This window comes from Myotis daubentonii, chromosome 16 (assembly GCF_963259705.1).
Source record: "Myotis daubentonii chromosome 16, mMyoDau2.1, whole genome shotgun sequence".
NCBI classification, from domain to species: domain Eukaryota; kingdom Metazoa; phylum Chordata; class Mammalia; order Chiroptera; family Vespertilionidae; genus Myotis; species Myotis daubentonii.
The window spans coordinates 17,308,132-17,319,328 of NC_081855.1; the positions used below are offsets into that span (position 1 = coordinate 17,308,132).

General features: G+C 55.4%; 3 protein-coding genes across 5 annotated transcripts; 1 reads left to right on the forward strand and 2 right to left on the reverse strand.

The window, feature by feature from the left end:
* The first annotated feature begins 334 nt into the window (after window positions 1-334).
* SOX15 (SRY-box transcription factor 15) lies at window positions 335-2,411 on the forward strand. The gene is made up of 2 exons (XM_059668771.1): window positions 335-1,335; window positions 2,034-2,411. The coding sequence occupies exons 1-2, from the start codon at window positions 803-805 to the stop codon at window positions 2,197-2,199; spliced, it is 699 nt and encodes a 232-aa protein (XP_059524754.1). The 5' UTR covers window positions 335-802; the 3' UTR covers window positions 2,200-2,411.
* A 1-nt stretch (window position 2,412) lies between these two features.
* MPDU1 (mannose-P-dolichol utilization defect 1) lies at window positions 2,413-6,287 on the reverse strand. Of its 3 annotated transcripts, none has more exons than XM_059668768.1 (8): window positions 6,114-6,271; window positions 4,734-4,799; window positions 4,449-4,581; window positions 4,028-4,113; window positions 3,790-3,908; window positions 3,524-3,634; window positions 3,100-3,370; window positions 2,413-2,886 (listed from the first exon to the last, which is right to left on the reverse strand). In XM_059668768.1, exons 1-7 carry the CDS (start codon window positions 6,214-6,216, stop codon window positions 3,248-3,250), a joined length of 741 nt encoding a protein of 246 aa, XP_059524751.1. In that variant the 5' UTR covers window positions 6,217-6,271; the 3' UTR covers window positions 2,413-2,886; window positions 3,100-3,247. The 3 variants fall into 3 exon arrangements, with proteins under 3 accessions (XP_059524751.1, XP_059524750.1, XP_059524752.1); XM_059668767.1 differs by having other exon boundaries at window positions 2,413-2,865; window positions 3,079-3,370; XM_059668769.1 differs by lacking the exons at window positions 2,413-2,886; window positions 3,100-3,370; window positions 3,790-3,908 and having other exon boundaries at window positions 3,520-3,654; window positions 3,978-4,113; window positions 6,114-6,287.
* Window positions 6,288-8,112: 1,825 nt separating this feature from the next.
* On the reverse strand, window positions 8,113-10,992 carry CD68 (CD68 molecule). Its single transcript, XM_059668755.1, has 6 exons — window positions 10,527-10,992; window positions 9,953-10,422; window positions 9,135-9,254; window positions 8,935-9,007; window positions 8,654-8,824; window positions 8,113-8,434 (listed from the first exon to the last, which is right to left on the reverse strand). Exons 1-6 carry the CDS (start codon window positions 10,573-10,575, stop codon window positions 8,301-8,303), a joined length of 1,017 nt encoding a protein of 338 aa, XP_059524738.1. The 5' UTR covers window positions 10,576-10,992; the 3' UTR covers window positions 8,113-8,300.
* Between the last annotated feature and the right edge of the window lie 205 nt (window positions 10,993-11,197).

The following is an 11,197-nucleotide window of genomic DNA, read 5'->3' on the forward strand; positions in this document are numbered from 1 at the left end:
TTTGAGGGGCACTGGGCACAAGAAAAGGGTTTGGGGTGGGTGTGGGGTATTCCAGTTTGTCCTAGCACAATTGACCCTGAGGGCTTTTGATTTGGGTGTTTGCTTCCATTGTGCAAAGGAATTGACTTTAAATTGCCAAAGCTTAAGAAGGGAGGGGAAGACTCGAAGAGCTACAGGGGCTGGGAGGCTTGACATCTGGGTCTTGGGTGGGGAGGGGGCGTGGTGCCCTGAGGGGGTGTTGGGGGCTGGGAAGAGCAGGATCCCTGGGTCTGCCTACGAGGCCCTAGCCTAGGTGATGCTGGCGCTCTTAAGGAGGCGCGGCCTGCTGGGAGGGAGTGGGGAGGAGTCAGTCGTTAAAAGCTGTTCCGGGCCCTGACTCACCCGCGAAGGCCAGGTGCGAGTGCTGTGGTACCCGGGCTGCGCTGCCCCGCCGGCTGCTCCAATACTGGAGTCTGAGCAGGAAGTTTACGGCCTCCACCAAAGACCGACCAGCCAAAGGTAGGAGCGGGACTGGGTCCGACGCTGCACCGCAGCCAGGAAAGGAGAAAGCAGCCCGCCCTGTACAGATTTTGCACTCCACTCTCCTTCAGGGTGCAGGATCGATCCGGTAGCGAGCGGGGCTCCAGAATAAGGACTCTGAACTCGGGGACGAGATATATACTTTCTAAGGACACGAGATTCTCTAGAACGACTCCATACTAGGAAGACACTTACATTTTAAGGATACCGGGTTTGGAGATCAACGTTTCGCTTTAGAGGAGAGGGCGTGTAGGCGCCCTCTTCAAGGCTTCCCTCCATCCCCATGGCGCTACCAGGCCTCTCACAAGACCAGGCTTGGAGCCTGGAACCGCCTACTCCCACGGCCCCTGCCTCCTCATCCTCGGGCTCCCAGGAGCGGGAGGACGCCGAGAGCCCCGTGGTCTCCGGGGGCCTTCCCCTGGAGAAGGTGAAGCGACCCATGAACGCCTTCATGGTGTGGAGCTCCGCTCAGCGCCGCCAGATGGCGCAGCAAAACCCAAAGATGCACAACTCGGAGATCTCCAAGCGCCTGGGCGCGCAGTGGAAGCTGCTGGGCGAGGACGAGAAGCGGCCATTCGTGGAGGAGGCCAAGCGGCTGCGGGCCCGACACCTGCGCGACTACCCCGATTACAAGTACCGGCCACGGCGCAAGACTAAAAGCGCGGCAGCTGGGCTGCCCCATTTCGGCCAGGGAAGCGGCTGTGTGGCTGTCAGCGGGCCGGTCTGGGGACCAGGATACGTGACCACCCAGGGGAGCAGAGGCTTTGGGTACCAGCCCCCCAACTACTCGACATCCTACTTGCCTCGCGGTTTCAGGTAAGTGGCTGGGAGGGGGGTGAGGAAGGAGAGGCCGTCCTCCCTCCCTGAGCCTGGATGGGACGCATACCAGAGGGCCTGGCTGACAAGGGGCCTGAACCCAACAAAGCTGAGGTCACCCCCTTGGGGTTTAGGGACTGCCGCGACGATTTGGGCAGCACCATTACCAGCACTCGCAGCTCTTTTGGGAGGGTTCTGGTGGCCCAGGGTTTTCCTGGAGGGCTTTCCCACCAACCTGGCAGTGGGGGCCCGGAGAGGGGCAGACTACAGGTCCCTAGATGTTGCCCTTGTCCCACTTACCGATCTGGATTTCCTGCCATTGCCCTCCACCCCCCACCCCCCGCCCCCCACCGGCTTCTGGCCCTGGTGTGACCTGACTTCCTCTCAGCCCCCAGGGCAAGGAGAGGCTAATCCCAATTCTGCCCCTTTCTGGCCTGCTGCCCCGAAAGAGGAAAACAGGCGCACAGCACGCAAGCTCGCTGGTGAGCCTGCCCCAACAAGGCTGCCCTGCTCTCTAAGCTAGCCTTGGGTCTGGTTCTGGACCTGCAGTACCTAATGGGCCCAAATAGCCACGGATGGCTAGGTTCTATTTGTCTACCCAGAACCGGTCAGACCTGCCCTCACATGCACACTGGGGACCCTGCCTGGCATCACCAACCTAGGAAAGTGCCTTCTAACCCGTATTTCTCTCTTTGCAGCTCTTCCCACTCTAAACCAGAGGCCTCAACGTGCTCCCTCCATCAGAGTAACCCTAGGCTCCAGGGGGAACTGCTCCCCCACTACAATCCCTATCCACCCCCAGGCTCTCCTACTCCCTACAACCCTCCCCTCTCAGGGGCCCCCATGCCCCTGGCCCACCTCTAATAATCATGGGTATAGACCTCCCAGGAAGGGCTCCAACCTCTTTTTCACCCAGAACTATCCCCTTACTTCCAAACGGCAAACCCTCCTTTTGCACTGTTGGACCACAGGTTAGAGGAGGCCTGCAGTCCAGCCCTCTCCCCCCACCCCCATCCAGAGGGAGCAACATAACTTTTTATATTTTTTGTAGGACAAACACGGTTTTGTACAATTAAGCCATGTCTCTGCGTCTTTATTGCCCCATCTCTGTTCCCCCTCACTACAACAGGAACCAGCATCATCTCCACTCCCTTTTGCCTGGACCTGCCAGAGCAGGAACCTCCTCACCCCACCCTGGGGCCCTGACTGAGTCATTCTCCATCCCCCTTCCCCTGCCTCCCACCCAGCACTGGGGTCCAGGAGACAGTCCCAGCCAGGCTGGGGGAGGGAGGCAGCCATAAGCCCCTAGTCCCTTGCACTGTCCAGGCTTTGTCCTCTTAAAGCCAAAAGGAAAGTGGGGAGATGGGAGGGCAGGCAAGACTTTTGCCCAGGAGAGGTAAGTAGCTAGAAATTGCTAAAAGAAGTTCAGCAAATGGTTAAATTAGTTAATAGTGCACACACAGGACAGTGCACAATTAATATCATGTCAGCCTGAAAATCTCTACCCCATTTCCTTTCTAAGGATTGGGTCTACCATCTATGCCGGGGGTCCTCAAACTTTTTAAACAGGGGGCCAGTTCACTGTCCCTCTGACCGTTGGAGGGCCGGACTATAGTTTAAAAAAAAAACTATGAACAAATTCCTATGCACACTGCACATATCTTATTTTGAAGTAAAAAAACAAAACGGGAACAAATACAATATTTGTATTTGCATGTGGCTCATGGGCCGTAGTTTGAAGACCCCTGCTCTATGCCTTTCCACGGAAACACAAATGCTGGCTCAAAAAGTTGCATCTGCAGAGAAATGGGGAATGATTAAAAGTCACACCAGCAGGCTGGCTCAGAAGGACCCTGAGATTAGGTGGATGAATAGAAACATGGAATGGACTCTAGTAGCTGGATCAGCCCTACTACTCTTTTTTCTTCTTGTGAGGAGCCTTTACATTCCAGTAGAAGAGAAGCTGGGCAGCAATAAGGCCGTTACAGAGGGAAGAGACCACAAAGGTTCCAGCCATGAGAGGATCTCCAGTTTCCTAAATGCAAGAAACAGAACTAGGGTCACTCTTAAACGCCCCCCTACCCCCACCCCCACCCCCCCAAAAGGTTCCAGAGACCAGACAGCTTTAAGTCCTCAGGTGGGAGGTAAGATGTTTTAGTGCCCCCTAGAGGGGAGCAGGTGAACTCACCTGAATGGAGGTGAAGATTCGGGCCAGGGAGCCCCCAAAGAGCAAAAGGACTGTGATGGCTGAGAGCTGGCCCGTGTGCCCATTGCGGTAGTTGGTGGCTGCTTGGAGCAGCTAGAACAGGAGTTGAGACCCTTTGTTCTATCATCTGAATTCTTCCCATGTTCCCATCAGATTCCCCCCAGTCTAATATTCCCATACACAGCTTCCAGTCTGCTCCTCACCGAGTCCCTCCTCCCAATATTCCTTTCCTTGCTCCCAGTACCCACCTTCCCCACCACCACAGAAGGCATATTGGAGGCCTGGAGTATGGTGATCACGCCCAGGGGCATCAGTGGTGAAAGCAGTATCAGCAGGACCAGAGCGTAACACACTAGGAAAGCCACACCTAGGAGTGAGAGACGAGGAGTCCTCATCAACCTCAGGAGTCCTCTGGCTTCCCCACGTGGAGTTCCACCCGGCAGGGCTCTCCAGAGCCACAGCCTGCTCTTGGGTAAATCCCAGCACCTTTCGCAGTTTGTCCTCTGTAGTGCAGGACCAGGAAGCAGATGGTGACTGTCTGGAGCATCAGGAATAGTGCTTCACCCCAAGAGCTGCAGAGTCAAGAGTTGGAAGGAAGAAAGGCGGGCCTGGAAAGAGGCAGGAAAAGCCTCCATAGCCCGTCCATCTGGAGACACAATGATCTGGTTACTCCCTGTCCTCCAGGGCCCTACTGGTTCCTGCCTCCTGCCTCCCAGCACCACTGCCTCCACCTCTGATGGACTCACTCTGAATCTTGAGCACTCACGGGATGCTCGCCTCCTCATCAGCTCCGTAGGTGGTGACTGTTTCCAAAAGGGCTAAGCCTTTCCTGCCCTTTCACCTCCCTCACCCGACCCCACTAGAGTTGTGGGTATTTACCCTTCGGGACAAAGGGCAAGCCCCTCACCTGAAGGGGAAGTGGTTGACAATGCTGTAGACCATGGTCCCAGTCAATGCCACCAGCTCCAGCATGACTGACTGCAGACTCAGCCCTTCCGCACTCTTGGCTCCGAGGATTTTTAACACCTGAGGCAGTTTCACTGAGAAAGGACGAGAAGGGCAGGGTTGAAGAGCTGCTATCCCTTGGAAGCATGTTACCCCGCTTCTGGTTAAGGGACCCATCCCCTTCGTGGCATTTTCGTACTCAATCCCCATCCCCCCAACAGCAGGAAAAGGAAGATGAAATACATACCCAGCAGCGACCCAGCTACAATGCCCAGCCCCAGGCCTTTGCTGAGGAGAATCTTCAGGCAGGGGACTGAGGAGAGAAAAAGGGAGAAGCAGAGAGGGGGTCTCAGGAACCCAGGCCAGCGCTTCCCGGCGCCGGTCCAGGCCTACAGACTTACAGCCTCCTGCGGCTGCCACTGCTCCGCAAGACTGGCACGCACCCACACAAGGAAGCCGGGTGTCCGGAGGCAGGCGGACAAGGCCTGGCCCTTCCCTGCCAGATTATGTCATGCTCAGATGAGGTAACTTCTCCAAAACAGCTTTCACCATTCCTTCTCTCCAACCCCATTTTCCACTCCCTGAAGATGACCTCCACGCTCCTTGGTCCTGCCAGCCATGCGTGGCTCCGTTGGTTGAGTGTTGGTGCCGATCTGATTCCGGGCCAGGGCACATGCCTGGGTTTCGGGTTTGGTCCCCAGTCGGGGAGCATAGTGAAGGCAACTGACCGATGTCTCTCTCTCTTCCGTCCTCTCTCTAAGCATGTCCTCAGGTGAGAATTAAATACACTCCGTGGTCTTACTTCCAAAGCTCTCCCTGTATCAAGCTGCACGATGCCCGAGGGTTCTCTGCTCCCTTATTCCCCCTCATAGGCACCTGGCGATCCGCTCCGCTTGGGCCTCGTCTTTGCCACTCATTCCGCACCCGCCGGCCCTGGCCCTGCCCTCCCAGGGCGCCCACGTCTTCTCCAGCCTGGAAGTGTTCTCCTCAAGGAGCTCGGCCCAGTGGGTGGCAAGGTCCTCACGGGTCATGAAAGCGGCTAAAACGAAGTGTTTCAGCAGCACCGTGGGTGCCGCGACCCGAGGGGCAGGCTGGGAACGCTTCCCGGCGCGTCTGGGTCTCAGAGGGGCCTCGCGGTGCGACTGCCGCGTAGAACGTGGAAGGAAGTCAAGTGATTCCGACATCAGACCGCGAACAAACGTGGAGGCCGGAGGGAAAGCATCGTCAGGGCGGCAGAAACCTTTGGGGGTGCGGCTGACGGCCTGGATTCATGAGGCCTGCGATCAAATTTGGCCTTGCTCCTGAAGGTATAGCGACCTCTTAAAGGTGGGAACTACTGGGTTATATTTTAACTTTGTTTTATAAAATTTGAGTCGTTTGGCTTTCCGTTTTCTAAAGCATAAACTTCACAGAGAATTACTTCCACCCGGCGACCCCCTGCCCCCGCCCCCCGTTCTCCCACCCCAAAATGGCGCACTCTCTGTACGGAGTCCGAGACACTTCCGCCCCTCTCCGCAGTAATTTCCGCCCAGCGAGCCATGCAGTGGTCACCGCCATCACTTATCCGCAGTCACGCCCCACTTTGGCGCTCCAGCAGGACTCTGACCAGATGCCGAACAAGACTCACCGTGAAGCAAATCCCACTGGACGAAAAATTGGTCGTAGCATTTCTCAGGTAAAAGAATCGGCACCAGCACCCGTTTGAGCAGCCCGTCCGCCTTGGCCGCCATCTTGTAAAGGTCGTTTCCGCCAGTTCCTTCGGAGCCTCAGTGACCTGCGGTGCGCATGCGCGCCCTGGACTCCCGCCTCCCGCGCCCGAGCCGCCCCGCCGCTCCGCTCCGCGCCTTCTCAGCGTAAAATAGGTCTCGTCCCGCGACCACGGTGTGGGCCCACCCTCCCTGCTGTTTGAGTTTTAAAGCAGCGAAAGCTGTACGCCTGCGCACTTCCTTGTTTCGCACCGTTGTTTACCCTTCCAGTTTGGAAGCAGGATTTATCGTCCTGCTTTTCACCGCTTCTCCCGCTCGGCGCCATCTTCTCCTCTCTGCTGACTCGACTGTTCAAAATTGAAGAGAGGAGCCGAGTCTCCAAAATGGCGTTGGGTGGGGGCGCTGTGCCTTCTCTCACTTTAGTTCTCTCGGCGTCTCCAGTGGGAACGGCGCTGGCGGGAGCTTCCCTCCCCGCTTGTGAACCCGGGCCCGGGCGAATGGGTGCGCCAGCCGCTGCTGGCCCGGGACAGGGAAGCGGGAGGCGGAGGCGGGGAAGACGAGTCCATGTTCAGGGAATGGCACCCCTGCCCCTGCGGAGCCCAGCCCTGGCAGGCCCCCAGAAGCCCCGGCGGGGCCCCGTGAGTTCCCCTCCACCGCGCCGGCCTTTTGTGACCACATCCCGAGCAAGGGCTGAAGCCAGGCCAACCGCCCAGCAGCTCCTGTTGGGAAACGGCACCCGGACTACCTGGCGGGTGATGCCCTCGGCCACCCAGCGCCGGGACACTAACTCTTGGCCGGTGGTTCTCAACCTTGGCTGCACATTCGAATCACCTGGGAATCTTTTTAAAATCCTGATTTCTGGGCCTCATTCTCCGGAAATTGTTTCTTTGTTACTAGTGTGGCCCCGCCCCATAACAAAGAAACAAATTCTGGAGTCTGAGGCCCAGAAACCAGGATTTTAAAGATTCCCAGGTGATTCTAACGTGCAGCCAGGGTTGAGAGCCGCTGCTCTTGGCCATCCCGGTGGTGGGACTGGCCTTCATGCCCGGCTACTAGCACCAACCACACTGTCTTGCAGCCCTTCAGTGACTCTCAGGCCACAGTCTGCACGGTGGGAGGGCATGTCTGTGAGGCCAGGGTGGGGCTGTTGGGACGCTGCCACATGGGGGCTGCCCACAATGGGGTGGGTCTCTAGGTCCCAGGGGCTACTTTCTGTAGCGTGAGGGTCCTATTCTGGCCCCCAGCAATTGCACTGTGAAGGGAGTGGCACTGAGTGATGGTGCAGGCTGTCTGGCAGGCCCTTTCTAGACTGGCTGCCCTGGGGCTGCCACCCACCACCACCAAGTACACCATCACTTGGAACATCAGGGTTGGCTCCCTGGGTGGCCCCCGCTGGAGGGATGTTGTTCCCGGGAGCACAGAGGTTAATTGTATGTGGAGGCTGTGTACCCACTGCTCCCATTGTTGATGAAACCCTTTGCTAGCATCCTAGGTGCAGTAAGGGTTTCATCAACAAGGTGGGCGGGGCAGGCATTCTGTTGCTAAGGAGCCACTAGCACATCCTTTGGAAACAAAATGACACAGGTGTGACCTTCCCACCCACACTCACTGCTATCGCCGCCTGCTTCACCTGTAATTGCATGTAAGGGTCAGGAAGGCCTCCAGGTTGGGTGACTACTGGATTGGCGAGGAGGAGCTGGGGCCAAGGGCCCCAGAATGAGGAAGGGAGGTGAGCAGATTCAACACCAGCTGCACCAGGCTTTGGGGGATGAACCCATGAGGATATCTGGCTGCACGTTGACATTTTCACCCCTCCTCACCAGCTCCCTTAGACTCAGCCATGTAAGGCACAGAAAGCATTATGGCAAGAAACTCAACGGCTTTTAATCCTGGCAGGAAGGACAAGGAAAACCAAAGACAAAGATTTAAGTAGGCTTTACTATTCTCCCATTGGGGGAGGGAGAGGGAGAATGTCCTATTTAATAAACACCTCCCTTCGGTTCTCCCAGTGGCATTATCTTTGATTTTCTTCTTCAAGACAGAGAGGGAAGGAAGATAACTTTGTCTCTGAGTCAGTTGAGTGGTGCCCTGGGCGTTGGGACAAAGGCTCAGAGGGGCTGGTAGGCGGGTGCGCGTCTCCGGGAGATGCAAAAGATAACAAGCACCAAGGTGAGGAGGCCGAGGGCGATCAGGCCGATGATAAGGGGCAGCAATATGGACTGGTCACTGGGACAAGAAAAACCTGGCAGAAAGACAAGGCAAGTATCACAATGATGGTGGTGGGATACAGGTGGGAGGAAGGAACATGGGGATGTTAGGAAGTAGGCAGTTGGTGAGAAACTCGCCTAGATGACAGCAGTAAATGAAGGCAGAATGGGTAATGTAGAGGAAGGGAGGGAGTCGCCGGGAGTGGGGCTTTAATGCGGTGGGAGAGTTTGAGGAGGCAAGAAGTCAGTCTTACTTGGCCCAAAGGCCCCTGTAGGGGGTAGGCGAGCAGCTTGTAGCTTCAGGAAGAGCAGGTCGAGGTGGAAAGCCGGTGAAAGAATGATGCTTGCATTTCTGCAACTGAAGCTCTGGCCCAACGGGGCTTGGAGTTCTCGAAGAGATGAATTTTGAACCGAGAATGTCCATTCTAAGAGTGAGGAAGGATCAGCTCTACATCCACATCCCCAGCCCCCGGCTTAGGTCCCTTCAGGAGTCCAGACATCTACTGCAGTGACGAGAAAGGGAAGGTTAACTCACGTGTTGCTTGCGGGAAGGACACATTGTACTCCACAGCCACGTAGTTCAGGTACACAGTGCTCTGCAGTGGTTCCTGCGGAGGTGACCAGGAAAGCTCAGGGTAACGGGGGAGAGTGGTGTTCATGGCCACAGAGGAGGGATGTGGCAAGCGATCAATAGGGAAAGGGCACTTGGAGAGTGAGGGATGAGGGGTGAGGTACCTGCTTGAATCCGAAGCTGAGCTGTCCATAGGGGAATGAGAGAAGCAAGTGGGGATGGGCACCCTCACAGCCTCTCTGGGGCGTGGTTTTGTTAGGGTTCAGTACAGAGATGCCCCAGGCCTGTGGAAGTTAAAGAAAAGTAAGTCATAAGGCTACACAGCTGTGCCATCTAAAATACCGTTTCTTTCGCCCTAGCTGGTTTGGCTCAGTGGATAGAGTGTTGGCCTGCAGACTAGAGTCCCAGGTTCGATTCTGGTCAAGGGCACATGCCTGGGTTGCAGGCTCCATCTCCAGTTGGGGGCATGCAGGAGGCAGCCCATCAGTGATTTTCATTATTATTTTTTTCCCCCACTTTCACTTATATTTATTTAGGTTTCAAGACACAGGTTAACTTGTCAGAAGTTGTCCAATTAGAGCTGCATTGCTTCTTTGGCCCTTTTCTCCTTAGTGCTTTTGGTCTTTTTTTCTAAAGCCATTTGTGACAACTTGGATAGATCTAGAAGATAGTATGCTTTTTATTATTTCTTGGAGACCTGTTAATTCTGTAAAAGCAACTTAACCCTCCACTCCGGACAAACGGACGTACAGTTTGCCCATGCGCTCTCCCGGCGTCACCCACCGGCCCCAGTGATTTTCATTATTGATGTTTTTGTCTCTCTCTCCCTCTCCCTTCTCTAAAATCAATTTTAAAAAAATTTTTAATTATAAAAAATAAATAAAATACCTTTTTTTCAACCCCACCTTGTGTTGGTCCCCTTCTCCACTCTTCCTTCTTCCCTTCTGAACCAGTCATATCCCCCCACCCCTTTTAGCTTTACCTGTCTTCCACCTTGGGTTGGGTACAGAATTCGAATCTGAATCTGGGCTTGGAGATGGACACAGGGCAGGGAACCATTAGTCCAAATGTAGTCTCCTACAGCTGCCTTGGAGCCTGGGCTAGGACTTGGCGAGGGTGTAGGTGGTCCTGGGTGGGGTGAGCTGGTGAAGGATCCTGGGCTGGTGGCAGTGCTGTTGCTCGTTGGGCTGGTGGCAGTGCTGTTGCTCGTTGGATGAACTGTGGTATTTCCGTGGCTCGTCGTGCTGACAGGATTGTGAGTGGCTGTTGTGGGTCCGTGGCTGGTGCTTGTGGTGGTGGTTCTGTGGCTCCTGGTGGTTCTGTGGCTCCTGGTAGTTCTGTGGCTGGTTGTTCCAGGGCTTGTTGTGCTTTCTGTAGCTGTAGGTGTCACCGTGAAGGATGGTACCAGAGTGGCAGACTTCTTATGAGGACAGTCATTCCCCGTCCCCTGGGCTTTCAGCGGAAGAAAGACTGGTTAGCAACCCAGGGACAGGCTCCTTCCTGGGGGCGCGGGGGGGGGGGGGGGCTCTCTCTCCTTTAGCCCCCTTTGTCCTTACCTGCTAGTAGTCCCAGCACGGCCCCCAGGAAAAGCACAGCAACCTTCATGGCGGAACAGCCCAAGTTCTTTGTAGTGTCAGTATCAGCTGCTCACCCAAGTCTACCCTATTCCCTGCCTCCTTTTGGAAAAGGAGGAAATGAAAGTCTTAACTTCCTGTAACTAAGATAGCCCTGCCCCACAACCTGACTCAGGCACCTCAGCCCCAACCACTTAGTCATTAAGTTTCTGTCACTCTATGATTGGCCCTGGCTTCACCGAAGTGGGAGTCGTCAGAGTCAAGACCATCATGTGGGGAGAATAAGTGTTGATCCTTGGGGACCCATTTGTCTACCTCAACAAAACCCAACAGTTCTGGCAAATGATTATGGAACCAGTTGAAATGCAGCCCCTCTCTGATTTCCAAAGAAAACGTTTCCCAGAAAACAATGTAAAAATCAGGTTACCAGTCCCATTTCCCCCTCCCTCCATCACTTCCTCTTGACTGAGACATGTGAGGCACTTGTGATGGGGATTGCCCAACCCTACAGAAGGGTCACACTGTTAATGACGTATCACAGAAGGGTAAAACGGCGGTTCAACCTGTGGGTCGCGACCCCTTTGGTGGTCGAATGACCCTTTCATAAGGGTCGCCTAAGACCATCTTGCTTATTACATCTTTACATTACGATT